The 25321-nt window shown below is 55.8% G+C and overlaps 10 protein-coding genes across 10 annotated transcripts; 6 read left to right on the top strand and 4 right to left on the bottom strand.

Moving 5' to 3' along the window:
* Window positions 1-272: 272 nt before the first annotated feature.
* Window positions 273-3603, top strand: B0H64DRAFT_384407 (uncharacterized protein). Its single transcript, XM_062802999.1, has 2 exons — window positions 273-2816; window positions 2875-3603. Exons 1-2 carry the CDS (start codon window positions 589-591, stop codon window positions 3212-3214), a joined length of 2568 nt encoding a protein of 855 aa, XP_062661710.1. The 5' UTR covers window positions 273-588; the 3' UTR covers window positions 3215-3603.
* A 516-nt stretch (window positions 3604-4119) lies between these two features.
* B0H64DRAFT_318231 (anaphase-promoting complex subunit 5-domain-containing protein) lies at window positions 4120-6579 on the top strand (the record flags this gene model as incomplete). The annotated part of the gene is made up of 3 exons (XM_062800379.1): window positions 4120-4873; window positions 4924-5017; window positions 5067-6579. 3 exons carry the CDS (start codon window positions 4120-4122, stop codon window positions 6577-6579), a joined length of 2361 nt encoding a protein of 786 aa, XP_062661709.1.
* A 495-nt stretch (window positions 6580-7074) lies between these two features.
* B0H64DRAFT_384403 (cytochrome c oxidase, subunit VIa) lies at window positions 7075-8291 on the bottom strand. Its single transcript, XM_062802998.1, has 5 exons — window positions 8024-8291; window positions 7941-7965; window positions 7573-7732; window positions 7510-7517; window positions 7075-7409 (listed from the first exon to the last, which is right to left on the bottom strand). The coding sequence occupies exons 1-5, from the start codon at window positions 8172-8174 to the stop codon at window positions 7364-7366; spliced, it is 390 nt and encodes a 129-aa protein (XP_062661708.1). The 5' UTR covers window positions 8175-8291; the 3' UTR covers window positions 7075-7363.
* A 161-nt stretch (window positions 8292-8452) lies between these two features.
* On the top strand, window positions 8453-11127 carry B0H64DRAFT_384397 (Endonuclease/exonuclease/phosphatase). Its single transcript, XM_062802997.1, has 5 exons — window positions 8453-8857; window positions 8916-8974; window positions 9025-9157; window positions 9214-10809; window positions 10986-11127. The coding sequence occupies exons 1-5, from the start codon at window positions 8830-8832 to the stop codon at window positions 11099-11101; spliced, it is 1932 nt and encodes a 643-aa protein (XP_062661707.1). The 5' UTR covers window positions 8453-8829; the 3' UTR covers window positions 11102-11127.
* A 1289-nt stretch (window positions 11128-12416) lies between these two features.
* B0H64DRAFT_471522 (high mobility group box-domain-containing protein) lies at window positions 12417-13396 on the bottom strand (the record flags this gene model as incomplete). Its single annotated transcript, XM_062807884.1, has 4 exons — window positions 13097-13396; window positions 12898-13043; window positions 12682-12840; window positions 12417-12631 (listed from the first exon to the last, which is right to left on the bottom strand). Exons 1-4 carry the CDS (start codon window positions 13255-13257, stop codon window positions 12417-12419), a joined length of 681 nt encoding a protein of 226 aa, XP_062661706.1. The 5' UTR covers window positions 13258-13396.
* A 401-nt stretch (window positions 13397-13797) lies between these two features.
* On the top strand, window positions 13798-15156 carry B0H64DRAFT_415015 (uncharacterized protein; the record flags this gene model as incomplete). The annotated part of the gene is made up of 5 exons (XM_062805074.1): window positions 13798-13896; window positions 13956-14672; window positions 14726-14770; window positions 14840-14917; window positions 14977-15156. The coding sequence occupies 5 exons, from the start codon at window positions 13798-13800 to the stop codon at window positions 15154-15156; spliced, it is 1119 nt and encodes a 372-aa protein (XP_062661705.1).
* A 368-nt stretch (window positions 15157-15524) lies between these two features.
* Window positions 15525-16526, top strand: B0H64DRAFT_438680 (mating-type protein MAT alpha 1-domain-containing protein; the record flags this gene model as incomplete). The annotated part of the gene is made up of 3 exons (XM_062806366.1): window positions 15525-15675; window positions 15725-16465; window positions 16516-16526. 3 exons carry the CDS (start codon window positions 15525-15527, stop codon window positions 16524-16526), a joined length of 903 nt encoding a protein of 300 aa, XP_062661704.1.
* Window positions 16527-18287: 1761 nt separating this feature from the next.
* On the bottom strand, window positions 18288-22263 carry B0H64DRAFT_384391 (ANTH domain-containing protein). Its single transcript, XM_062802996.1, has 4 exons — window positions 21923-22263; window positions 21209-21831; window positions 18750-21160; window positions 18288-18669 (listed from the first exon to the last, which is right to left on the bottom strand). The coding sequence occupies exons 1-4, from the start codon at window positions 21952-21954 to the stop codon at window positions 18583-18585; spliced, it is 3153 nt and encodes a 1050-aa protein (XP_062661703.1). The 5' UTR covers window positions 21955-22263; the 3' UTR covers window positions 18288-18582.
* Window positions 22264-22526: 263 nt separating this feature from the next.
* On the top strand, window positions 22527-24104 carry B0H64DRAFT_384390 (autophagocytosis associated protein). Its single transcript, XM_062802995.1, has 3 exons — window positions 22527-23247; window positions 23310-23784; window positions 23845-24104. The coding sequence occupies exons 1-3, from the start codon at window positions 22751-22753 to the stop codon at window positions 23896-23898; spliced, it is 1026 nt and encodes a 341-aa protein (XP_062661702.1). The 5' UTR covers window positions 22527-22750; the 3' UTR covers window positions 23899-24104.
* B0H64DRAFT_68086 (uncharacterized protein) lies at window positions 23967-25309 on the bottom strand. The gene has a single exon (XM_062808610.1). It carries the CDS (start codon window positions 25197-25199, stop codon window positions 24102-24104), a length of 1098 nt encoding a protein of 365 aa, XP_062661701.1. The 5' UTR covers window positions 25200-25309; the 3' UTR covers window positions 23967-24101.
* Between the last annotated feature and the right edge of the window lie 12 nt (window positions 25310-25321).

Raw genomic sequence — 25321 nt, 5'->3', positions numbered from 1 at the left:
TTAGTACCTGGACCTGGTAATTGCGGGCACTTTTCTATCATGCCAGTGGGTTTTGCGGCGAAGCTTGTTGTTCCACCCGTTCCTGAGTACGGATACTGTACGAGATACTATTTGACACTATGCGGTTATACTGTGACAGGCGAGAGAATGCGGGGAACACATGTCGATCCTCGTGACGATGAGCATGTACCGATACAACCAAAACCCTGTTTTATGGTCACACTCACGTGCGTTCTTGAGAGAAAGCGGGTATCTGTACAGTATCCGTTTCAGTTGGGCGTTGTCACTCCTGGTCAGGCACTGCGGAATCCAGGCAGGTGGTTCTGGGCATGCCGCCCCACCTGCCGTTGCTATCACAAGCACTTGGGGGATGTCTCGTCATCCATTTCCCTCCTGAACCTTCGCTTCCAATCATTCCAACCATCTCCCTACGGCCTACCAAGGTTTTAGACTGTTTACACGAATGATTAGACGCGACGCGGCCTGACTCTACGAGCAGTGCCACCAAACCCGCTTCTTCGAAACCGATCTCCGTGAAACTCGATATTCGAATTACCTTCCTATTGAACAACGCGTGACAACCCTACGATGCGTCCTCCGCGGATCGCCATCCTCGTCCTCTTCTTCGCCGCGTCCCTCTTCCTTGTCTGTCGGTCCATTAGCTCAATCCGCCGCCCTAGCATCGTAACAAATTCATCGCCACCTCAAAAGTCGTCGTTCCGAGCACTCTTCTCGTTCACCGCGCCATTCTCTCTCTTCCCACCAACTGCCACGATATCCCTCACCGATGATAACAGCACCAATTTTGCGGCCCGGCCCGCTGCTTTTGGGCCTCCGCTGGGTATCAACGGGCTGAAGGGGCAGCTGTGGATAGGGAGCGGTTTCTCCGACGAAACGCTACAAGAGGGCGAAGGGGAGGGCGAGCTTGGCTGCAGCGATATTCCGGGATGGGAAGATGGAAGGACGAAGCTTGCCATAAAAGCCATCGTGCGGGGCTCGTCTAGCACCAAGCCTCACCCCCTTGCTCACGCTGTGAAAAACCTCAAGATGAACGACCTGGGAAAAGACCCCGCTGTTGGAGATGCGGTACAAAAGAAGCGACCCCATTCCCAAACGAAGCCCACAAATGATGGGACAGACGACTACCTCCACCAACCTCTTCAGCAGACAAGAAGCCCTTATGGCAAGGAACCGACTACGTCGGGATCGAGTCACGCCGACATCCAGTCGATGCAGGAAACCGCAGAGATCACTGGCAAAGTTGCGCTGCTGAGCCGAGGCGGTTGTGGCTTCCTCGAGAAGGTCAAATGGGCTCAGCGTCGGGGTGCCATCGCCCTCATCGTCGGGGATAATCAAAAGGGGGGGCCTTTGATTCAGATGTTCGCCCGGGGCGATGTGGATAACGTTACGATCCCCTCGGTTTTCACCTCACGGACAACCGCGCATTTGCTCTCATCCCTCATGCAATCTGGGAGTTTCGACAATGATGTTCTGAGCGAGAAGATGAGCCCGTTGGGAAAGGCACAGCATTCTACCAACACCGAGAGGAATAACGACGTGAAGAAAGCGCCGTTATCTGCGAGATATGTTTCCAGAGCTTCGGCTGCGACAGTATCTGCTGGAAAAAACACCATGCCGAAGCCCGATAAGCCGATTGTGGCAAAGAGAGGCTGGCTTTCCAGGCTATTTCATTGGGGAGGGGGCGAGGGCACCTCTGTTGAGACGAGTCGGCCACCAACAAGCGGTCGCCTTGACTGGGTTCTTGTTGATGACTGGGATGATGAGCCCGACAAGCTCATCAAGACCAGCCCAGACAAGGCAGGGAAGGCCGATGCCAATGGCCCTTCCACGTCATCTGGTGATGGTTTCCAAATCGGAGTCCATGACTGGCGTGACCCTGACCTCGCTGGATCTACCGCAGAGAGCAACGAGGCGTTCAACGCCCAAGGTTCGACAAATGGCAATGGCCGGTCGAGCAATTCTGAGACTTCCACTGAGCAGGTTGACAAGCCTGACGACAACCCATCTGCGGAAGCCAACGGGCCCAGAGGCGGAAGTATCACTCCAGGCAGCGGGGAGTACGTGCCCGGAACTGTGGGAAACTCGGCTACTCCTGGGTCCGGAAAGTCACAGTCGTCCTCTAACCCGCGGGGTGGACTCCTGTCGAAGATTTTCGGCGGTGACGACAACGCAGAGGGCACAGAAGTCGATACACCAGACATGGTTCGGGATTCTTCAGCCACGATGTCGCCTCCCGATATTCTGCCCCCTGCTGGCCACGTTGCTCGCGAAGGGCTTTGGGTCACCATTTTACCCTCGGGCAATACCAGCCCCTTCTTCGATACTCTCCTAGTCCTAGTAGTCAGCCCTTTGATAACACTAACGGTGGTATATGCTTTACTCATATTACGGGTAAAGATCCGGATGCGGAGGTGGAGAGCCCCAAAGTCTGTGGTAGATCGACTCCCGGTGCGAACGTACCAGACAGTCGCCCCTTCGCCGGCCCCATCACCAAGGGTACCCTCGCCTACAAGCTCATCACCCACGACGCCGTTACTACAGGGTCCTTCTGGGTCACGACCACGACCTCGCGCTACCCCGAGTGGTCTCGATTCGGAAGACCTCCTTGCCGCGGATAGCTCTACGCAGTCCTCACGGCTCCCGTCTCACGAGAAGAACTCACGTGGCATATCCAGCGAATGGAAAAAGCACATGGGCAGACAGGTGGAGTGCGTTGTCTGTTTGGAGGAATATGTCGACGGCGTGAGCAAGGTCATGAGTCTCCCCTGCGGACATGAATTTCACGCCGAGTGCATGTAAGTCACCGCCGCCTTATAAAGCTGTCGATTCAAGGAGCATACTGACGTGACGCAGAACACCGTGGCTCACCACCAGACGCCGCACATGTCCGATTTGCAAAAACGACGTTGTTCGATCACTTGCTCGTGGTACCTCGTCCGGGCCACAGTACGAGCCGTTTCATGAGGACGGCTACGAGAGCCCCGAGGAGTCCTCCGACATGTTCCAGGAGAGGATCCCTTCTCCAAACCAACTTGAGGATCTCGAGCGAGGACCTTCGTTTACCCAATCAGTGAGACAGGATTGGCGCGGACACCGCCACGATGTCTGGTACAGCACCTTGGCAAGCCGTTTCGGGGGGAGCTCGTCCTTCTCAACAAGACGGGAAGGTTCCGGGGAAGACCGCGGTCGATGACCGGCGCCCCAGTTGTGAACTTGATCAAACTCCACTTCAGAGAATTTACCGATTATTGGTTGGCATCATGGCGGTTTTTTGTTTTGCATTTCATGGGGGAGAGGGAAGATTGGCGCTTCAGGCATACAGCAATGGGACGGGGTGCTAGGGGCACTGGGATTGACACTCGCTTTTACTTATGCATATTGTGATACCTCTTTCCTACGGTTTTTTTAGTCAACTCGGGAGATCAGGCCCGATTAACCTATATTGGAGCAGGATGCGTCGGATTAGGATGACAGATGGTAATGGATGGGGAATTTGGCTATGGTGAACCCCATCGTATATGAAGTCAGATCAGATGTTGCAGGAGCTAGAAATATTTTAGAACATATTCCACTCGTCCGTCCCGTTTGTGCCGTCAATACAACGTATACTTCCCGAAAATACAATCTGTAGAATCGTGCACAGTTTAAGGGGTACGAAGTTGAATGGAAGGTACCGAATTCTCAAATAGGGAATGACGGATGGACTCAGGTCAGCGATCCACCCCACACACTCTCCCTGCTGGGCAACCTTAACACGCGCATCGCGACTGCCGCAGAACCTCATCATAAGCGGTTACCGAGTTGTTGGGTACGACCGACAAGAGATTTTGCGCAAGGGTCATACAATTTCACGTGGCGCCTTCCTCCCCAATCACGAAACTAGGCTGGTTATGTGAGTTCGAGAACTTTGAGTATCCACGCTCGCCCAAACAATCCTCTACGTTGCCAAGAGTCCCTCAACCACCAAGCAGCGTGCGCGATCGAGCAACCCGCTGCCACTCACTCAGTTCATTTCCCACGCCACTTGTTGAGCACGTATTTATTGTCTAAAGTCCCGAGCAGGGACCACGCCCTGCTTGGGCCGCTAGCAATGAAACCATGTCGCGATACCTCGCTCCGTCCAAAATCGGCCTGCTAGCGCTTGTCGAGCTATACATTGAAGGGGCAGTTCCCAACGATGCCATCACTCCGGTTATCAATTTTCTCATATCCCACCTGCTTGACTGCAGCCTAACGGGCGCCTCGGCCTCTCCCGCTGAGCGTTGGAGGGAAGCGGAAAACACCATTCGACTCGTCGTGTCGGTTCAGCACTTTGAGGAACTGCTGGCGCCTTTCGCTGCGGTCGACCGCCTACCCGGACGGAGTCTGTGGGACAGGTTTCTAGAGAAGCTCTGGGGGATCGACTCGCTGCATACGCTGCACGAGTTTTTCGACCAGCTCCCGGGCCACCTGGCGCGAACCAAGACCGAGCTGCGTGAACTGACCGCTCGCGGCGAGGAGCCTCCGTCCGGCGTTTTGCTCACGCGCAATTCTCCCTTTGGCGTCTTTGTCAGGAAATCGCACCTCGAGTACACAAGATTGCACTTCGACCATGTGGCCGAACTTTGGAAGATGTTCGTCAAGTACCGTCAGTCAACGGCTGGGTACTGGAGACGCCGAAACCCTCACCATAGCCGGCTCAGTTTTGACTCGGTGCTCCTGGAAGGCGAGCATGAATGGGGGCGGCAGACGGATGGCATCGCCGTGGCGGCCTACGGAAATATGCTGCTCATGGACGGCCAAGATCCCGAACTACCAGTCAGCACCGACGATATTGAGAGTCTACTAGAGTTTCAGATCGAGCAGGTGCAAAGTAAGCTCCCCGTTTCATACCCGTGGAAGCAGGCAAACTAACCGCGATAGAATACGGAACTAGAGTACCACCAAAGATCAGAGAGCAGTTTCAGAGACTTCTAAAAAGTAGCCGGGTCGTCCCAAGCTTGTCACATTACCTCAAGTTCGTCCTGCATGCCCTGGTTTATCGGATTTTGGCTTACCACGAGTAGCTTCTCCGACTCGTGGCGGTCGGGCGAGTTCCCGGCGGCCTTCGACCAGCTCCACCGGTATTTCGATTACACCATGCAGAACCGGGACCGGTTGTTTTATCAATACGCGCTGCTAAACTTGGGGATCGTGCAGTCAGATTTTGGCTGCCACAAGGAGGCTGTGGCGACCATGCTCGAAGCCATTTCAACTGCGAAGGAAAATCGGGACACTACGTGCCTCAACTTTGCGTTAAACTGGTTTTTCCACTTCGGCAGAGCTCACCCGAACCTCGTCAAGGAACTCGAGGATAACAGCATGCTCGGGAGTGGCAAGGAGTTGTTGGCATTCCTCCGCGCAAAGGCTAAGGAGACAGGCATGTGGATACTCTGGAGCTCGGCGCTGTTGAGTGAGGCCAAACTGGGGCTATCAAATGGCGAGAGCATCTCGGTTGCCGTCGAGAGCATGGTACGAAGCTCCCAAGTCATTGTGGAGAAAAATGTCAAGGCGATGATGGGTCCCCAGCTCTCCATGGGGATTGCCTTGTGGGACAGGCTCGGTATGACGGTCATGTCGAACATGACGTGCGAGGTCTTCCTACGTTGCTATGTTCACAGTTCCGTATTTGACGACGAGCTGAAGCTCACTTGCCGCATGGCGGGCATGCTTGCCGGAAAGGGGCAATACGAGAAAGCATACGCAAAACTCGAGAGCATAGACACCAACTCGCTCCGATCCGCGAAACCCGACCAATACTGGCACCTCTACCGCGGCCTCCTCAAACTGCGCCGAGACCTTCACCACAACAACCTCGACTCCGCCGAGGCCCTACTCTCCCAGCTCCTCCAGAACACCTCCGAAGATATCGAATCTGATATAATCTTCATCATCGACACCCTTCACATCGAGGCCCTCATCCGCCGCAACGACTTCGACGCCGCCTTCACCAAGGCCGACCGGCTCATCTCCGAACTCCGCGAAAGCGACCGGGACTCGTCTCTGCGCATCCGGCTGCTGCTCATCAAAGTCCAGCTGTTCGACCGCATCGGCCGGCCCGAGAAGGGCTTCACGCTCGCGATGCGGGCGGCGAGCATGGCGTGGCGGGCGCGGCTCCTCGGGCAGCTCTGGCAGGCCGTCGGCGCCCTGGCCAACATCCTCAACGCGCTCGGCGAGTTCGCCGCCGCCGACCGCCTGCTCGTCGCCGTCCTCCCGCGCTGTCTCGAGACCGACGTCGCTTACGCGGCGGGGAATCTGTATAACCTACTGGGTGATGCGAGGGCGGGGTTGGTGGGGGAGATGAAGCGGGGGCGCGGTGGGGGGTTGTTGGAGGAGAGGGGCAGGGTGGTGATAGTGGCGCACGAGGCGCTGGACGAGGCGTTTCGGTGCTATGAGGCGGTGGAGGATGCGGTTGGGAGATGTGAGGTGATGGCTAAGAAGGCGACGCTTTACAGGGTGGAGGGAGATCTTGCCAGGGCAGATGAGTGTGCGGATACGTATTTGAGGTTGCGGGATGAAGAGGTAGCTAGGAAAGGGTGATGTGAACTGAAGGTTGGCAACGGGAAAGAATTGCCGGTGGGTAGCTAGAAAATGCCAGGGAGAAACAAACCAACGGCCCGGACTGGTTATAGAAGTTTCGACTTCCGAAATGTCACCGACCGCCCGCAAATGGCACAACGGTCAGTGTGGGTGGTCAAGGCCCCGGGGCGAAATCTTTCCCTTGGTGTATCTCTCCTCGAGGAGGGGTCACCGGTTCGAGCCGCCCCCGGGCAGAAAAAAGAATGGTGCTAGCCCCCTTCCCGATGCAAACCCCAGCGGGGTTTCGTAGCCAGCTCCCTCCCTCAGGGGGCCTAACCGGTGAGCTTTTGCTCTTTTTGCTGCGCTTCCTGTTTGACTCGAACTTTATGGAGGTGTACCATGGAAGCCGGTAGCTCTTGCTGAGCTTGGGGACATGGTGGGAATAGCGGTTGTCAATCTAAGTTTCTCAGTTCAAATCTATCTCAGCGACCGGAGAGTCAGTGATGTGTTTCCCTGCCGCAGCCCGTTGGGCCAGACCCCTTCGGATTCTAGATCTAGTTATGGGTCTGCAAGAATGTCGTTTCCAAGCCGAGTCAATAGGTCAAATGCAAACGGAGCATAGTACAGGCAGCGGGGCAGGTTTGTCATTGAGGCCCGGATCACCAGGACTTGATTCTTCAACGCTAGGAAACATGTACAGTTGGCTGTCTGCGTGTTTGTCGTTCCCCGACCTCGTCTACCTTCACACCCCCACTGTCTTCAAATCCTCTCCCAACGACGACCAGGTTACCCCACGTCTTGCCGTTTAGGTGGTCTTGTCCTTGTTGTGGTAGTTGACCGAATCGTTCCAGCTGTGCGTCAGGGTTAGCGGGTCACATTCTAGTCTCGGCTCCCTCACCAGGCTCTCCTTATCCTGGAGCAGCGTAACGGGGTTTTGGCAGAGATACGTACAAGAGGGTCTGTCGGGTCTGGTTAGCTTCGTAATCTGCAGGGAAGCGGGGGGAATAAACGTACCTTGTCACCATCGCCCCATTGGAAGTTCTTGGTGCGGATGTTCTGGTAAGGGTACTCGACGCGCTCCTCGAGAGGGGGCATGTGCGACCAATGCTCCCAATGCTCATTCCAGAGCATGTAGGCGTTCGCGCCGGCGAGGATGAGGGCGGGGGGGATGCCGCTGTTGGGGGTGCTTGTGTTAGCTCCGCTTGTGTCTTGCTCTTCCGTTTCTCCATTCCAACCCCTCCCATCTCGCCCTCCTAGTTCCATAGCAGTTTGATCCTCCTCTTCTAGGTATTTGCGAGATGAACAGGCCGTGGGTTCGGAGGGTTGCAGCGTAGGTTTATGAAAACCACGCAGCGAGGAGGCAAGGGATTGGGGTGGCATACTAGAGGGAGATCTTGCGCCAGAGCTCTGCTCCACTGTTAGCCTTCTAACCGATCGACAACACAAACCCTTCGGGGATTCGCACCAGTGGTGGGACCGGCGTGCTCCTTGACGTGGCGGCGTTCGCGGACGAAGGCGTTCTCGGTCTCGGTGCTGGCGAAGCGGCGTTGCGCCTGGGCGCGGGCCTGCGCAGTGAAGCGCTGGGTAGCGCGAGCGATCTGGCGCTGCGCAAACATTGTGGTCGGTTGCGTCGTCGGCGACTCGATTCGAGGTGGTGTGGTGTGTCAATTGCGTGCGGGAGGAGCTTCCAAGGTGAAGCAAGCGATGGATGAGGCAACGGACCCGCTTTTTGGCCAAGCTGGGGTGAGGTCAGACCCCCAACGAACCCAATCAGTTCATTTTCGGCCAGACCTCGGGTGTGTGGGCTGTGATGACATAATCTGGGTAAAGTGGAAGAATCCTGATCAGGTGACCTCGCGATCGGCAAGGAGGATGTTCGTGACGCCTGCCATCTCAATTCGCGAACCTCCGGGAGAATTACGGCGAGTTGAAAGACAAATCGTTTTGTTGCGCTGCCCATTCATGTGAATTACCGAATTTAAAACGAACCTACCTTGAAACTGGAATCCCCATTGTTGGCGATGAAATCCCCAAATGTAAAGCCACAATTTCCACCTTGATTTCAAGATCTCGTTCCTCACCGCGCCTTTGATCGTTTGAAGCCTCCAATCAATCCTACACCATTTCACCCATGGTTTGCTGGACTTGCCACCCAACTGCGGATCCTGGATGCTTCAACCTATTCACTAAACTTTACGTGTTTTCGCCGGTCAACTCGAATCTGGAGCGTCAGCATCACACTTACCCTCGTTTGAAGCGGCAGAAGTGAAGATGCCGCTTCGAATCACGACATGGAACGGTAAACATCTTCGCCTCAGGAACTGCCACCTAGCTTCTCATCGTTAATTCTCTTGTAGTCAACGGCATAAGAAATCCCTTTGGGTACCAACCCTGGCGGGAGAAACGCACTTTCCAGGTATCACTATCATGCCTGCGACGCGCTGAAACCAAGCTGACTCCTTGTAGGCCATGTTTGACACCCTAGAAGCAGATATCGTGGTGATGCAGGAGACCAAAATCCAGAGAAAAGATCTCACTGATGACATGGTTCTGGTCCCCGGCTGGGACGTGTTCTTCAGCCTTCCAAAGCACAAAAAGGGTTGGCCGAAGCTCGATGACCCGATGCTTGCTACACTTTGCTAACCCACGGGGAAGGATACTCCGGCGTGGCCATATATACGCGCTCTTCTAAGTGCTGCCCTATCCGCGCAGAAGAAGGCATCACTGGCACACTCTGTCCCCCGAATTCCTCGACCAAGTTCCGAGACCTCCCTGTTGACCAACAGATTGGCGGGTACCCTGCTCCTGGGCAACTTTCAGACTCAGTCGACGAGCCAACCCTCGATTCCGAAGGCCGCTGCGTTGTTCTGGAGTTCCCTGCCTTCGTTCTCATCGGGGTATACAGCCCTGCGAACCGGGACGAGACGAGGGACGAGTTCCGCCAGGCCTACATTGATGCTATCGACGTCAGGGTCCGCAACCTCGTTGCCATGGGGAAACAAGTCTTCCTCTGTGGTGACCTCAACATCATCCGCTGCGAACAAGATACCGCCGGTTTGGCAGAGCGCCTGCGGAAGGCGGAGATGACGCTCGACGATTTCTTCTCCACACCCTCCCGGCGCTTCTTCAACCAGATCGTGTTCGGGGGGCGTGTCATTGGGGAGAGAGATGAAGGCCGGGAAGAGCCCGTGCTTTGGGATCTTTGCAGGGAATTCCATCCTACCCGTGCCGGCATGTACACCTGCTGGGAGACTCGGAAGAATGCGCGGCCGGGCAACTTTGGGAGCCGGATAGACTACGTGCTGTGCAGCCCCGAGATCAAGGATTGGTTCATCGACTCCAACATCCAAGAAGGCTTGCTGGGCTCAGATCACTGCCCCGTATACGCTACGATTGACGACACCGTCAACGTCGGTGGCACCAAGATCTGCATAGAGGATGTCATGAACCCGGTGGACATGTTCAAGGATGGCAAGCGCCAGCGAGAATGGTCACCAAAGGACCTGCTTCCGGCATCCGCTAAGCTCATCCCCGAGTTTGACCGCCGACGGAATATCCGGGACATGTTCTTCAAGAAAGCCACACCATCAGCAAAGGTGGATTCCAAGCTCACCACGGCTGGCTCTCAGGATACACCTCGTGTCACTGGTACTGCACTCGATGGAGGGGATAGTAACGGGTCCCGGAAAGAAAGCGTTGTTTCCATTGCGCAATCGTCAAGTCAGCCAGCAGTGATGGCAACAGACCTGGCGACAATCACCACCACTACTCCACAGAAGCCACCTCTACCCAAACGACAAGCAGAATCCTCGATATCTCCACACCGGCCGCAAAAGAAGGGTAAACCGGCCCTCAGCAGAGAGAATTCGACAAAGTCAACGCCGGGCTTCGCGCAAAGCAGCCTTAAAGGGTTCTTCAAGCCCAAAACACCTACACCAGGCACCACGCCTACCACCGAGAGCGACAGCACCGCCGGTACCCCCCCCACTCCGAACAAAGCATCTGCGGGGCGGGCCTCCAAGCAACGACGTGGGGCAGGCGAACCAAGCAGCACGCCCGCCACTGAGAACGACACCCAGAACACGGTCGAGGAAAGCCCAAAACCGGAAAAGTTCTCTCCTGAGAGGGTGTTCGATCCTATCGAGGCGAAGGAGTCCTGGTCCAAGCTGCTCGGCAAGCGGGTCCTCCCCAAGTGCGAGCACGGCGATGAATGCCAGACGCTGGTAACTAAGAAACCCGGCGTCAATTGCGGTATGCCCTTTTCCTCTCTTGTCGGCCGGTGTTGCCTCCCACCCCTTACTTTACTTGTGTCCCCGTCTCCAAGTCATCATTGTCCGCCCGCCCCCCTGTATCACCAACCCTGTACCTCGTCTTCCGCTCTCTTGTTCCTCAACGCCCAAAATGCGTCTTGACTAACGCCCTTGCAGGCAGGTCCTTCTTCATGTGCGCCCGCCCGTTGGGCCCCTCGGGAGACAAGGAACAAGGAACCGAGTTTCGCTGTCGCACCTTCATCTGGAGTAGCGACTGGAACGGCCGCCAGTAAGGCCAAGCGGGAGGAGAGGGGGGGGGGGGGGGGGGGTTATATCGTTCCGTTGCTGAGCCTGGCTTGCTTGGCCACGTCGTTCATTGGCTGCTCGATCGGTCGGTCAATCGATCGGGGACCACAGAGTTGGGAGGGGGCCGCAGATGAATTGCCCCTCCGTTAGGCACGGTCGTCTTGAGACCGCGGGTGTTGCAAAAGCCGGACGAGATGGCTTTAGCTAGCAGTGGGCTCAGTGGACTCAGTAGGTTTCATTCTCATGCGACTTACTGTTTCCGGTTGTTCCTTTGTGCCTGTCACCATCTTAACCGTGTCTTCGGTGTCGGCTGTGAACCTCTGTTCCCGAGTCGCAGCTTCGAGCCGTGTGTGCTTCCATCCTTGTAATGGACCCCCGCCGTGAGTAAAACGAATTTGTTTCGTGATGTGATTTCTCCGTTATCACTTCACCGGCGGCGGCGGTTGCGTCGTGCCATGGCATGATCGCCGCCAAATCCGCGGGGCGAGTTGGTCGTAAGAGAGCGGCTCCCACGGCGGCTTCGCTGCGGGGCGGTTGAGTGTTGAGCATCTCGTGACTCGGAGCATGGTAGAGGACGGCAACTCTTCGTCGTCTGCGGTCAGGCAAGTCGGTAATCCACAGTCACACGATGAATGGAGAAGGTTACGGCGGCTAAGTCTTGTTTGTCTTCCCAGGCCTATGTATCCTCCAATAAGGGCCCTTGCAGCTCCAACCTATCTTCAATCGTCCCCCATCGCCCTCAAAATCGATCCCAATGCTACACAACGCCGAGTACGATGTTGGCCCTTCCCAATTTCCCCTTCCTCCAAGAGGTCAATCCCAGAAGTTCATCTCCAAGAACTTAATCCCAGAGTCCATCTTTCGGGCTGTCTCCTCCCCTTGAAATTGAATCACAGGGAATAGCACGAGTGACCGTCAATCAACGTTCGTAGTTCCCCTCCAACAAGTTTCCTCAGGCTGTTGTCGCATCGTGGTGAAGGCATAGTGAAAATCATCGTTTCATATGAGTGGGAGGGGTGGTGTCAAGTCCTTTGCCGCTCCCCAAATTGCGATCGAGTCGGAGATGGGGCATGAACAAGACGGGTTGTTGCGCTGCAGTCTACCGTGAAGCGAGTGTCAGCATTATGGAACCAGGGAACCGGCTTGGTGTTCAAGGTAAGGGGGGAGACGGGGGCTGACCTGTTTTTGTCGGGTTATTCTCATCTTTCTGGGGGGGTTCCGCGTTCAGTGGTGCTTCTGGATACTTCTTTGCTACTACTTAACCGACTCAAGCCCGTTATGGTGGGCGCTGCTGAGTTAAAATCAAAGTCCAGCGGCGATCAGCCTCTCCGCGACTGCCATCGGGTCGCGAGTCAAGTTGCGCTTGGACAAGGGAAGCTGGGGGTTGCGACGGCCCGCCACATAACGGTAGCCCGGGTACATCTCCTTGTGGATGCGATCCTCCTCATCAGCCAAGGCCTTGAACCGTGCTTTGACCTCGGGCTTCTCAGCCTGCCAGGTCCGGGCAACGATCTGAGCTGTTGAATGTCAGCACAGTACAGCGACAGAAAGAAAACCGAATATTTACAGATGCAGGCAGCAGTCACACCAGGGTTGCAGGCGTGGATCTTGGCTGACATCCACTGACGGTAGATGATGAACTGATTGCGAGGCCGACGAATGCGCAGCTTAGAGACTTTCTGATGCTTCGCGCTTTGGGGCCCGGTCGGCATCTGGAGGACGGGATCTGACTGAATGATTAGGTCTCCGGTGACATGAAATGAGGCGCCCAAATCCCACTTACCGGCTTCAGAGATGCTGAGTACGGTGGACTTGATGACTTGATAAGCATCCTTATTTAGAGTCTCGGCGTACGGGGCGCTGGTGATCCAGTACCGAGTAGAATCTTTGGGGCGAACAATGACGGCGTGTTTGCCATCATTAAACCTCCTGAAGAAAATTAGCTAGCTGATCGACCGGCAAGTTAAATGAGTTAGACTCACTTGAAGTTCTCTAGCGCAACGCTTAGGATGTTGATGGCACCAGCTTCGTCATCGTTGTTGGCGGTGCACTGCACAATCATTTCGTTTCCGTTGAAAACGAAGGCCAGAGGGGAGGCATCCTCCATGGCGGTCGAGTTGTTAACTGTGGTGCAAGAGGCCATTGCGCTGTGAGTAGGGAAAGTCGAGCCGATTGTCGCTGGAGGTTTGGGGAAATAATTAGAGCTCGCTTGGAATCCGCTGGTTGAGACGTGAGATCGACTTGCCGATGAATAAATTGAATGAGAAGGTTGTCCTAGAATGGCGAAACACAAAATGAAGTTGAAGAAGAAGAAAAGTTTGTGAATCCGAGGTCAGCCTGCAATAAGTAGTTGTGAGTTGGAATCCGGGATTTGAAAATTCCGTCTAAACTTTAATGCCTTCTAAAACGGCGAGTTAGTATTGTTACCTGTAGAACAATAGTAAGAAAAAGCGGACAACCACCTAGGAATGTACACAGTATGGCCAGTGAATTGATTCAATTTAACCCCGGGCCCCTTGCGAGCTCCCTCGTCTCTTGAAATTTACTGCATGACTCTCGCTCTCACTTTCTACCGGGAGGCTAAGAACAGCCTTGCATGCAAAAGACAACATTACTCGGTGAGCGGGCTGGTCTAAACACAACAATCCGGATCTTCTTGAAATCAAGAACAGCACCAAGAATCATGGCCGACCAGCGTCGTGCTCCCAGAGCAGCAGCATCTCTCAACAATCAACTTCCCCAGTCCCAGGAAGTGCAAATGGATCGTCGCGCACTTGGTCAGGTGAGTACCAATTCGGGGATTTGACGGACTATGCTGATGTATTTGCTTTCCATGTTTAGGTTGTTCTGCGTCTGCAAGCTCAGTACATTCGCTCCGTCATCGCGACGGAAATCGACAATTTCGAGGCTTCCTTCGAAGAGATCCTGCAAACAGCGAACATATTCTTGGTAACTACTGAGAGGGTCGCGAACTCTCCTTCGCTTGTGATTGTTGATCAGCCATCTGTGGTCAAGACCGTTTGTCACTTCCTCGCGGCGTCAAACACCATACTCGAGTTTCTCGATTTTCAGCAGAAAAGAACCGGCTTTGCATCGGGAGGTGATGGGTCCCTCGAGAAACAAGTCAAGGGAGCCCAGGCTCTAGTGAAGGAGCTCCTCACCACTCTTTTGCTTCACAAACAAGCCGAAACCTACCCCGGAAAGGAATGTGGCCTTGTTTATAACGAGGATGTCAAGGTCTATGGCGGGTTCATTCTTCACAAATATGGTCATGTTGATCAGAGCGATGTTCCCAATCCAGACGATGATGACGAGGATCTGGAGAAGCTGATGCAATACTGGCACACGGAGAACTTGGTCCATCCATTGAGACATGTTCCAGGAACTGCATGGCACAAGTTCTTTGGGAACCTTCAGCCAGGTCCGATTGTGAGCCCGGAGTTGTTTAGGGAGCGCAAACCGCAACCGTACTTCAAGCTCATGTTCCCGACTACCATCACCTGGCTGAAGCCAGAAATCGTCCGTGATTATGATAATTATCGCGAGATGTTTGAGAGAGTAAGTTATCATCATCATCGCGAGTCAACGGGTTCGCTAACACCATCCAACAGCTTCATCGAGTCCCTGGCCCACGTCTCTCGGAGTTCGCCAAAGCCGTGAGTCCACTTTATATTTGCACCAACGCACGAGCTAACACCGGACAGGCCGTAACTAGACAGATTCAGAGCCGCCTTTCCCATTATTTCAGGGGCTGGAAGAGAACCGAGGACGCAATAATCTTATGCCTCGAGGATATGAGCGAGGTGAGTCACGACTTTGGACATTTACGAACTCGAGCACGAAATTAATTGTGACCAAACAGACTCCTTGCCCGGAATATGACCTCTTGGGTCGCTCAAGGCCCGAGGCGCTAAATGCCGAGATCAATGCACCGGGCTTGGCAGGAATTGCTTTGATGGGAGAGGAGATTCCCGATGTCCCCATTTTCCTCGAGGGGGAGGCTCGCAAATACTGTCTCGAGTTCGACGGCCAGTGGAATTGATAGTTTTTAGAGCTCATGCGTTTTATTCTCGGGTTGATGTCTATGGAACTTTCGGGTAATTGGGGTAGTCGGCTATTTCCACTGTCACAAATGAGCCCGTTTCACATACTTTGATGTGTTGCACTTAATGTGACCAGAGGTGAACAAAGAAATTGAGCTGATTAGGAGAGTATGCCACCTTAGGTAAGCGTACGGACCTGATCTTTGACCTCCAATTAAATACATACAAACGCACGGTTGGTGCTTTCCCTCCTGCATTCTTCGAGAGCTTAAAGTTTCCCTCGTTCCAAAAAAGTGTCTGCGACCCTTGAAAAAACATCCGGCTTTTTGACCCTCAACGCCGTAACAAGCTACACCGTTGATCGAGAATGGAGGGCGTCAATCAGATCATCCAAACCTTTGAAGGTCTTCCAGCAGGAGACCGCGAGACGACAATGAAAGCGCTCTCGACAATGATGCGCGCTGAAAACCAGCGTCAGCCTGCGAAAAAGAAGGTCAACGGGTTTATGGGGTACCGTGGTATGTCAGATGAACGTAGAAGATTGTCGCTTGATCTAAACGTTTTCAGCATACTACTCATCGCTCTTCTCCCAGCTCACACAGAAAGACAAGTCGCCTATTATGACGATGCTTTGGAAAGAGGATCCGTTCCACAAAGAGTGGGATTTCATGTGCGCCGTGTATTCGGCTATCAGAGAGTTTCTGTCAGACGAGAACATTACGCTGCAGAACTGGATTCAGTTTGCCATCAAGCACATGGGTATTGTTGTCCGCGAGAGCTACTTGACGGCATTGGGCTGGAAATTGATCCGGCTCGACGACGGCACCCACAAGGTTGAGCGCACTGCAGTCCGAGGTGTCGAGAGCTATCTCCAGCCGATGAATGGCCTTGGCCTGTTCATGAACTGCCTTAACGGTGGCCTGCCGGTTGTCAACCCGCTCCCCATCATCGCGAAACTCACCGACCTTACCAACGATGTCATCTGCGTCAACACACAGCCGGGGGCTGCAACGAAGTCGACCAACACCATGGAGAGCTTTCGCCAATTTGCGAAGAATAACCCGCATTTAGCCATGTCGGCGCTCTTCCAGGTCCCCACGGGTCATCCGCTCATTAGCCAAGGCGTCACCGTGCACCAGCTCCCCGACCTCGCGGCAACCGAGCCGTTCTTTACAGCCCAGAACGAGGATCCGGAGCTGGATGCGATGCTGGACAGGATCTTCCAGGGTGAAGGCAACGGCAATCTTGGCAATCAGGCCAACACCGGCAATCAATTCTACACGATGGGCATGGGAAATGGCGCACCTGGTACGTCTCGCCACCTTCTGAACGGGACCCCGACGCTAACAAAACCGCAGGCTTCAATTGAGGCCCCATTTGCAGGTCAGCAACAGACAGGCGTGGTAGACAAGCCGCTCGATCACAAGCACAGCTCAGTGCGGATATTGCGGAACCAAGTCAGCAGCGGGGTTGTGTGGGCAACTCAACTGTCAGGGACCACTCCCAAGTCCGACAACCTTCGACAAGGAAGACAATCTCAGGGAATGATATTACCGTGTCATTGGCTAATACCACCGTACCGTGTGAGGGACCCTGCATTCCCGACTGCGTGGCTTGCGGACTTGCGGCAGCCTGCCGAATGTTTCTGAGAAAGCCGTTTGTCTGTCGCCACCATTTTCAATGAGATCCGAGTTTCCCAACATCATAGCACCCGTCCGGGAAGAGGGGAGATCAAAAGGTGAACAAACATGACAAAGGGCAAGGGACGGAGGGAGGCGAAAGACCTGCCGCTCGACGGAACAAACCAAACCCTCAAGCGTCTCGACCTCGCTTTCTCCCGCCCGTATGCAGACAAACCCCCCCATTCTCCGTTACATAGGTAGACGAGAAACTCTCGTACACAGTGAAAAATGAAAAATGACAACTCTCAAGCTCCAAATTCGCACATATCACGCTGCAAGGGAGGCAGGTGCGCGCACCCCGTCACTTATAAGACATTGGCGCGCACGTCGGAAGCGACCTGTCGTCGATTTAAAGCAAGCCCAGTTCCAATGGATCCCCCGCTAATGCACGGCCGATCCGCGGGCCAATCTCCTGCTCAGCCGCAGGACGGTTTGGGGTTCCAGGTTGGGCGGGGTTCCACCGACCAGGCCCGAACCGGGGTAGGTGAGTGGGGCACTTTGTTGGGGCTCCTCCGTTGGAGGGAAGAGCGCGCGTTTTTGGTTCGGACACCGGATCCCGGCTGGTTCTTTTGGGGTTGGGAGGAGAGGGGGGCTTGCATATTTCTGGGGACCCTACCTGATGCTGTGTCACTGCGAGTTGCCGAGTTTATGCAGCCCGGATGCGTTATTATGTTGCGTGTCCTGTGACGACCGACCGTTGCATGCCTCGCGTCCTGCGCGCGCAGCAGCAGCCGCGTTCGTTTTATGTACTGTGTGTGTGTGTGTCGTGTTCATGAGAAGGATTACAAAAGGCCACGGCGGGGAAGGGGAGAGCCGAACAATTTCGGGGGGCCAAGCGAGGGTTTTCGGGTGTCTTGCAGAATTTCTGCAACGGCCATTCGTGTACGGGGTTTTGCGGAGGGCGGGATGGTGGTAGGGTTAGGGCTGAGGGCTGAGGTTGGGTTTGCTTTTTCCCCGATCAGCTGACGGCTTGCTTGTTGATGAGCAAACAGCATGCAATGCGAGGTGAAGGAGGCACGCAGACCGCCCAGTGCCCGGTAGTTACGGTGTACTGTGGAGGAAAGGCTGCCGGCGGCTACGGCACCCTTTTCGTGCCCCCAGTTCCGCGGACGTTTCGAGCGAAGCCGAGGGAGCATCTATTTCCGAACTTGATTGATGCCGCGTCACACAACATAGCCGTGATCCATAAGACCCAGGGTTTTTACCGATTAGATACACACCACACCGCAGATCTTGCATGCTTTATAGACTTGACATGTTTCACGGGGGTTCGGAACGGGAGGCGATGGTGGGACGCGGGGTGGGGGTGCGGAAGATAGGTAGGTGATGGGGTTCAGGGTCGGGCCGGAGGGCATACCCGCCGGCACCGGGAGATCGCAACGGTTCCGCTGTCGCTGCCGTGTGACCGGGGATAGCAAACCGGGACTGTGGATGGGGGAGGCTCGTGGCAAACGGAGAAATTTCGTGTGTTTGGCCGGACAAGGTCGTCCCCAGCGTAACCCGGGTAACAGCATCGCATATATGTTGCAAATGTTTGCCCACTCCCGACAGCAGGGGATCCCTATCCCAACCCCCAGCGCTGAATCCCGTCAAGACGAAAATGAACGATGTGTAACGCCCAAGTAAGGGCTCCAGGAGTTGCTCAAACTAAGTACGTCGAAGTGATGCCGAATAAACCCCAATTGCCGCTGCTCAGCCCCGCGGCGCGCCCCAATCCATACAGGCTTCCCGCACAACACACCCTTACTCCTCCTGGTACGAAATTTTGCGCATCTCGCCGAGGCGGTGACGGGCAGCGGACAGCGAGTTCTCCAGCTGAAGAATCTCGACCTGCGTTGCGAAGAGTGGTTAGACAAATGATGGGCTAGGGCACCGGAAGGAAGCGAATGGTGAGAATACTGAAAACATACCTGCTGCTCCATCTCGCGCACCTTGAACTCGTGTGCGCCCAGCTTGGAGTAGTCCACCTGTTCCTCCCCAGCATTGCGATCCTTGATCATGGCCTGCACCTGTCGGACGAGAGAGCGGCAAGCGGCCCCGACAGCCTTGCTGGCTTGCTCGAGGTTCTCTTGGCTCTTGCTCATGAAGCCGGCCTTGACGCGGCTGGCGGCCACGAGTTGCGCCGTGGACGCTGCCACATCGTTGGACGCCACGATGAGCTGTTCCGGGCTGTTGCGGTTCGAGAGGACACCGTCAGCTGTCTCGATCAACGTGTTAGTCGATCCCGCGACCGCCTTGGCAGCCGAGATGAGCCCTTCTGTCCACCTGTTGTTCTTTTTGTAGAAGGCCGTGCGCGACGAAGAACCGCGCCCGGCTTGCACAATCTCTTGCTGTGTGACAGTGGCGGCCTTGATGAGCTGCGCGATGGCCGTGGTGATCGCCATGGCGGCATCCAGGATCGAGTCGTGCACCCGAAGCTCGTAGGTCGAGTAGCCGTCACGAGGCTTGTTCTTGAGCTTGTTCAGGCGGTCGACCGCTGCCTGGATGGCATCCGCCGCTCTGCTCAGTTCTTGGTCGACAACATCGCCCAAATCACCCTTGTTGGCGAGCTTGCCGAAGCCCGGCGCGAAGGTCTCGACCAGGTTGTTGAGTTTCTGAAGGTTCACCTGGACATCATGATTGCTGTTGATGACGACGTCCGTCTTTTGCATCGCATCCATTCCCTCCAGTCGGAAGCTCAGCAAGCTGCGGAAGAAATTGACGGTGGCATGGGCGGATTGGCGGGCACCGCTCATCATGGCGTCACTCTTTTTTTCATCGGTGGCCAGACGTGTCAGACCCTTCGCGTTGCTGCAGACATCTGCAATGGCACCAGAAAACACGTTGACGGTCTTGATCAAATCCGCATGGGTGCTGTTGGGCCCGTCCGCTACGAAGGCGTTGAACGACGTCGCAAACTCGGTGGCGCTAGCCGACGCCTTCTCAATTTGCGATAGAACGAAAGATGGGGAGGCATTCTGGTTACCCGCTTGCATGGTCGAGTCAAGCTCGTACATGGCGTCGTCGACGCGCTGTACCCCCGCCTGGAGCACCGAGTCGATTATGTCGTTGATCTTGCCTAGTTGACCGAGGATTAAGGCATCGAGTTGGCCATCGAGCACCTGATCCGATGTGCCTTGGTTGTTCCTTAGCTCGTTGAGCTCAAGCAAGGTCTGGTCCATGCCAGCTTTGTAAACCTCGAGTTCTTCCTCCTTCTCACGAAGAAGCGCCTCGAGATCCGAGCTGCCGTCTCTCAACTTGGATTGCGAGTCCTCTAGCGCCCGCGACTTGTTGCGGAGCGCCTCCTCGAGATCTGCCATCTCGCGGTTGTACTTGGAGAGCATGGTGGAGAGCTCGTTGCCCTTGCTCCGCTCCAGGTTGTCTGCGCGATCGAGGGCCATCCGGAGCTCCCGCTTTAGTTTCTCCACCTCGTCCTTGTTGGACCCCGACACTCTATCCTTATCGTGGAGGGCCCGATCCCGCTCTCGGATCATGTCGGCCAGCTCGAGGTTCTTCGTCTTGATCTCGCGCTCCAACTTCTCTCGTCGGTCGATCGCCTCCTGGGCCGAAGCAGCCTTGAGCTGCACCGACTTGAACTTTTGGAGCAGATCGAGGTGTTCGTGGCGGAGTTGGGAGTACAACTTTGCCAGAGCTTCGTACTTGGTCCTCCAGGTATTGACCTGCTCTTGCAGCGCTCGTATCTGGTCATCCTTGCTTCCCAACTGCTGTCCAAAGTTGTTTTGCAGCTGGTGTAGCTCGCCTTCCAGGGCCTTGACACGTTGGTCGTACTGCTGCAGCATCAGTTGGTCGCGTTCGTACTGCGCCCGCGCATTGAGGTTCTCTTGCTCGAGCTCAGCCAGCCGACCCTGGGTTTGCCATTGCGCTTGCTGGGCCCTAAGCGCATCCTGCTCTTGCTGTTGCTGCTCCATCAGCCGCCGCTGTTGCTCTTCGAAATCGCGTTGTGCCTGGAGTTGAGCTTGTTGTTGCGCAAGCAGCGATGCTTGCTGTTGGGCCTCCAATACCCGCTGCTGCTCCTCGTATTCTCGGTTCTGACGATCGATTTCGCTCTTCCAAAACTCGTTGATCTCGTCTGGTTCCTCAGACTTTGGCGCCGGCGGAGGCGTTGGTGGCTTCTCAATCTCCTGCTTGGGCCGCGCGGGGAGGGCTGGCGCATTCTCGTCTTCTGCGAGCAGATTGGGCGGGTCTAGCGGTAGCTTGGGGATGGTGATGAGACTGGTGAGGTAGCGGAGATTGGAGCATTCGTAGTAGAACTTGGCGAGCCGGTGGTGTTGAGCGTCGTATCTCCCGCGGAGTGGCTCGAGGGCGTCGTTGTCCCCAGTAGCTAGACAATGTTAGCCATGTCGGGCATATCAAGACAAAGGCAACCCACTAGAATGCATCGCCCTCAGCATGCTGGTAATGAACTTGTATATGCCGTAGCTCTCGGTGACGAGAGGCACGAGCGCAGAGATTCTGCACTCGTTGTTGCCGACATTGCGGAAGTGGGAGAAGATCAGCTTTTGGAACTGGTCAATCTTGTCCTGCAGGGTCATGAGGTCGGTGATGGTCTCGTAGCCCTCGTTCGGGTCGTTGATGGCCTTGAGGCTGATGTATTCCTCATACTCAAAAGTGCCGTTGAATTCCGGGTGCTGTTTGTGGAACGAGAGCTTGGCGAGTAGGTAGTAGACGTATTCCTTGATCAGGGGGCCGTAGCCGCGCATGCCCTCGCCGGCCATTCCGCGATTCAGGCTGTCGATCCACCCCTTGTTCGCCATTGCCTCCCTCAGAGTCACAGGGTGTCCCTCCTGGAGGACTTTGTGAACGGTGATCAGGGCTTTGAAGGTCTGGACCTCGTCGGCTAGGATGGGCTGGACCTTGAGCCCAGCCCAGAAGGAGAGGGAGGACTTGTGGTCCCATGTGTAGACGATGCAGCTCCGAACATGCTTACGTTTCGGGGCCGATTCCTCGGGGCTCGTGGCCTTCTTGATGTTAATGGCCAACTCGGCCTCGGACCTGCGCGACATGCTTGGTTAGTCTACAATACGGGAAAGGCTGGAGAATCGTCGACTGCTGATGGCGGGAAGGAGACAGGGCGCAAACTAACTTGGTATGGTCGAGGCTGCGTATAGTGGCCATGTTGGGCGGTTATCGAGTACCGTCGTGTTGCTTTGTAGATTTGCGAATCAGAGTGGTTCGGGATGACGAGACAGCGAGCGACACTGAACAAGTCAAATCATTTGTACAAGTCGGGTCGCGTCAGGGGGGCTCTCTGGGACAGCTTCGGGTGCATCAGCAACCCTGCACAAATTGACAGAGAATAGGGAAAGCTCTCTCAGGTATAGCGGGTAAGTCACTCGCTGAGTTGCGGGGCTTATCGACAATAAAACAAAAAAAGGGTGATATTAGGAGGTGTTCGTATGTAAATTAAGCCGTGGAGTTCGAAGCTCGCCTCCCATCGTCGTCAGCCCGTCTTGGAAGTTGCGCGGCGATTACTTTGGCTGGGCGGCCGTATGGCCAATCAGAGCACCGGAAGTGGGGCTTCGCCGGACCGCTGTGGTGCAGGCAGCTGTCATGCGGGTGCGCAAGCTCCAACCCCGCCAATCTTGCCGCAGGCTGCCAAGCCACCAAGCCCAGCGAAGGAGGGGCACTCAGCCGCTGCAAGGCTACCGGAGGTGTCACGGGGGAGGGACCCGTTGGCTCGTCATTTGATGACCCGGCGTTTCCAACCGTCAGTTTACATCGCGTCATCCTAACATCGACCCTCGGACTTTTTGTTCCCTCGTTCCCTTCTCCTTTCATCAACTCCGCCGAGTTTTCGCAAACGAAGAAATTACTCGCTGCGAGCCATTTCCAACTTCTTGAACCCGATAACCTCCTTGACCCACCCCCGCACTCGCCGTGCCCGTCTCCGAGGGGCACCACACCTACAACCATGAACATCATTTACTCAACAGTAAATAGCCTGCGCGACAGGTACACCCCCGCGAGCCATACCTCAACGTTCCGCAACACGGGGGAGATCACACCCGAGGAGTTCGTCGCTGCGGGCGACTACTTGGTCTTCAAGTTCCCGTCGTGGACCTGGGCCGACGCCGAAACACCGAGCAAGCGCATTAGCCATCTCCCGCCGGAGAAGCAGTACCTAGTGACGCGCAACGTCCCGTGCCACCGCCGCCTGAACGACGATTTCGCTGGCGATGCGGGCCACGAAGAAGCCGTGGTAGAGGGCGGCAAGAACAGCGATGACGATGGCTGGCTGCGGACCGGCGGCCTGACCAGTTCCCAGCCGCTCAAGGCGAGGGATGTGCGGACGGTAGACGACGCTGGGAACGTCGGCGACCGCGAGGACGACGAAGACGACATCCCGGATATGGAGGACGAGGAGGACGATGAGGCCATCATCCATGATGATGGGAATAGCAAGCACAGGTGAGCAGCCGTTACTCAACGCCGGATGTTGTTGTGGACAGATGCTAACTCGGTTTTCGTAGCGGGAGCCGAACCTACTCGTTGTACATTACCTACTCGCCGTGGTACAAGACCCCTCGGATGTACATGTTGGGGTATCAACCCAACGGCTCAGCCCTCGCTCCGCACCTTATGATGGAGGACATCGTTGGCGACTACAAGGACAAGACGGTCACCCTGGAAGACTTCCCGTTTTTTGCCACCACCGTCAAAATGGCGAGCATACATCCCTGCAAGCATGCGCCTGTCATGAAGACCCTTCTCGACCGGGCTGACGCGGCGCTCAAGCTGCGGAAGGAGAGGCAGAAGGCTGGCCAGGCAGCAGGCAGCACTCAGGGCCTGGAGGGGCTGGAGGCCCAGGTTGGCAAGCTCAGCGTCAGCCCGAACGCTGCGGATGCCCCTATCGACGCCAACGATGAGTGGGAAGAGGTACAACATGACGTTGCCGACCAGGATGTGGCCATCCGTGTAGACCAATACCTGGTAGTGTTCTTGAAGGTGTGTCTCGAGTCCCGCTCCGTGGTCCTGGTGAGTTTAACTAACTGACGTCTCGAACAGTTCATTGCCAGTGTTACACCCGGTATCGAGCATGACTTCACCATGGGCGTGTGATATCCCGGTCTGGTCTTTGACGGTTTCCTTGTGTCGGTATGGCGTTTTTGGGTTGGATGCGGCTCGTTCAGGTATAGATGGCGATGGGGCAGATATGGACAGATGGAGTACCAGGCGCATAGCAGTAAGCAGGTAGGCGGCAAGCAGCATGATGGCAACACAAATCAAACAGAACAGATTGGTCATGACTAGACCTGTATTCATTACTCCTCCTCCTCCTCCTCCTCCTCCTCACTGACCTCCTCACCCGCCTCGATCGCCTCCTGCCTCCTCCTCGCCGCCCGCTCCCTCTTCTTATCCAACAGCTTCTGCAACCTCTTCGCCGCATTAAACACCCCGTTCGTCCCCGCCCCGCACGCCGCGCAGCTCGGGTCCTTCCGATACCTCTTCAGCGCGCACCCCTCACAAAAATAATGCCCGCACCGCGTCACTACCGGCGCCTTGTACGGCCCGCGGCAAATAATACACACAAACGGTATACCCTCCAGCATCGCCGCCTCCTCCTCATCCCCCTCCCCACCATCCCCCTCAGCACCACCACCAGCCAACTTCCGATCCGCACTCGCCACCACCGTCCCGCCAATCACCTTCTTCCCCTTGGTCACGGCCTCCCACTCGCGGTCCAACTGCCACCCGTGCGCGTAGTCCTCGCGCGCGTGCAGGAACTTGCACCCGTCGCCGAAGCCGCAGAACCCCGAAGTTTTGTAATCCTTGCAGATGTCAGGCGCCATGTCGGTGATGGTCACCGTGCGGATGTTGGTCGGCGCCTTGATGGGGCCGACGGTGCGCGCGGGCGGGCGGTCCGGGTTGTGCACGGTGTAGCGGGTCTGGTTGGCCAGGCCTTTGTAGGTGCCGTCGGGGGGTTCGTTGTTGCTGGTGGTGGAGGGGGGGTTTTTCATGGCGCGGGTCGAGCCGAGGAGGTTGCGTGAGGAGAGGTTGGTGGTGTCTTCGTCGTACCAGTTGCTTTGCTTGGTTGCCTCGAGCTTGCCGGTGTCGAGGGAGCGGTTGCGGTCGGCTTCGAAGACGGTCGCGGAGAGGTTGGTGTTGTCGGAGGAGGCGGCGGCGGTGTTGCCTTTGGAGGAGGCGACTACCGCGCCCGTGTTTCGTTTCCTGCGCTTGATCCTCTGGCCGGCCTCGTCTTCGGAGGAGGAGAAATCCGAGTCGTCGCTGTCGGCTGGTGGTGGTGTCGCTGGGCGTTTTCGGAGGTTGGCTTTTCCCTTTGCGCCACGCTTCTTGAAGATGGCAACTGGCGCGATCGGCGCGGGTAGCGCATCGCCAGATGTTGTCTCTGCATCCGCCATGATATTGGAGAAGTGTGAAGTGTGTTAGGACGCGGTGAGGTGGCGATTCGAAAAGGTGTTGATGTATGTAGATGGAAGGTTATGGTAAAAGTAAGGTTATGTCATCATTGGTCCGGGCTTGG

The sequence above is a fragment of the Chaetomium fimeti genome (assembly GCF_033439085.1).
Source record: "Chaetomium fimeti strain CBS 168.71 chromosome Unknown B0H64scaffold_2, whole genome shotgun sequence".
Lineage (NCBI taxonomy): Eukaryota > Fungi > Ascomycota > Sordariomycetes > Sordariales > Chaetomiaceae > Chaetomium > Chaetomium fimeti.
Note: the sequence above shows the minus strand (reverse complement) of the source record. Positions and strands in the feature narration are given on the sequence as shown.

Excerpts from the sequence above, each read along its gene's own strand:
- B0H64DRAFT_384407 (XM_062802999.1), top strand. The coding sequence starts at position 589 with ATGCGTCCTCCGCGGATCGCCATCCTCGTCCTCTTCTTCGCCGCGTCC. Across the intron at positions 2,817-2,874 it reads GAATTTCACGCCGAGTGCAT|AACACCGTGGCTCACCACCA; the intron begins GTAAGTCACCGC and ends GACGTGACGCAG.
- B0H64DRAFT_384403 (XM_062802998.1), bottom strand. The coding sequence starts at position 8,174 with ATGTTTGCGCAGCGCCAGATCGCTCGCGCTACCCAGCGCTTCACTGCG. Across the intron at positions 7,966-8,023 it reads GCACGCCGGTCCCACCACTG|AGCTCTGGCGCAAGATCTCC; the intron begins GTGCGAATCCCC and ends ACAGTGGAGCAG. Across the intron at positions 7,733-7,940 it reads TGGCGCAAGATCTCCCTCTA|CGGCATCCCCCCCGCCCTCA; the intron begins GTATGCCACCCC and ends CACCCCCAACAG.
- B0H64DRAFT_384397 (XM_062802997.1), top strand. The coding sequence starts at position 8,830 with ATGCCGCTTCGAATCACGACATGGAACG. Across the intron at positions 8,858-8,915 it reads TCGAATCACGACATGGAACG|TCAACGGCATAAGAAATCCC; the intron begins GTAAACATCTTC and ends ATTCTCTTGTAG. Across the intron at positions 9,158-9,213 it reads CCTTCCAAAGCACAAAAAGG|GATACTCCGGCGTGGCCATA; the intron begins GTTGGCCGAAGC and ends CCCACGGGGAAG.
- B0H64DRAFT_384391 (XM_062802996.1), bottom strand. The coding sequence starts at position 21,954 with ATGGCCACTATACGCAGCCTCGACCATACCAA. Across the intron at positions 21,832-21,922 it reads CGCAGCCTCGACCATACCAA|GTCCGAGGCCGAGTTGGCCA; the intron begins GTTAGTTTGCGC and ends CATGTCGCGCAG. Across the intron at positions 18,670-18,749 it reads TGCGCGAGATGGAGCAGCAG|GTCGAGATTCTTCAGCTGGA; the intron begins GTATGTTTTCAG and ends TTCGCAACGCAG.
- B0H64DRAFT_384390 (XM_062802995.1), top strand. The coding sequence starts at position 22,751 with ATGAACATCATTTACTCAACAGTAAATAGCCTGCGCGACAGGTACACC. Across the intron at positions 23,248-23,309 it reads GATGGGAATAGCAAGCACAG|CGGGAGCCGAACCTACTCGT; the intron begins GTGAGCAGCCGT and ends CGGTTTTCGTAG. Across the intron at positions 23,785-23,844 it reads ACCTGGTAGTGTTCTTGAAG|TTCATTGCCAGTGTTACACC; the intron begins GTGTGTCTCGAG and ends CGTCTCGAACAG.
- B0H64DRAFT_68086 (XM_062808610.1), bottom strand. The coding sequence starts at position 25,199 with ATGGCGGATGCAGAGACAACATCTGGCGATGCGCTACCCGCGCCGATC.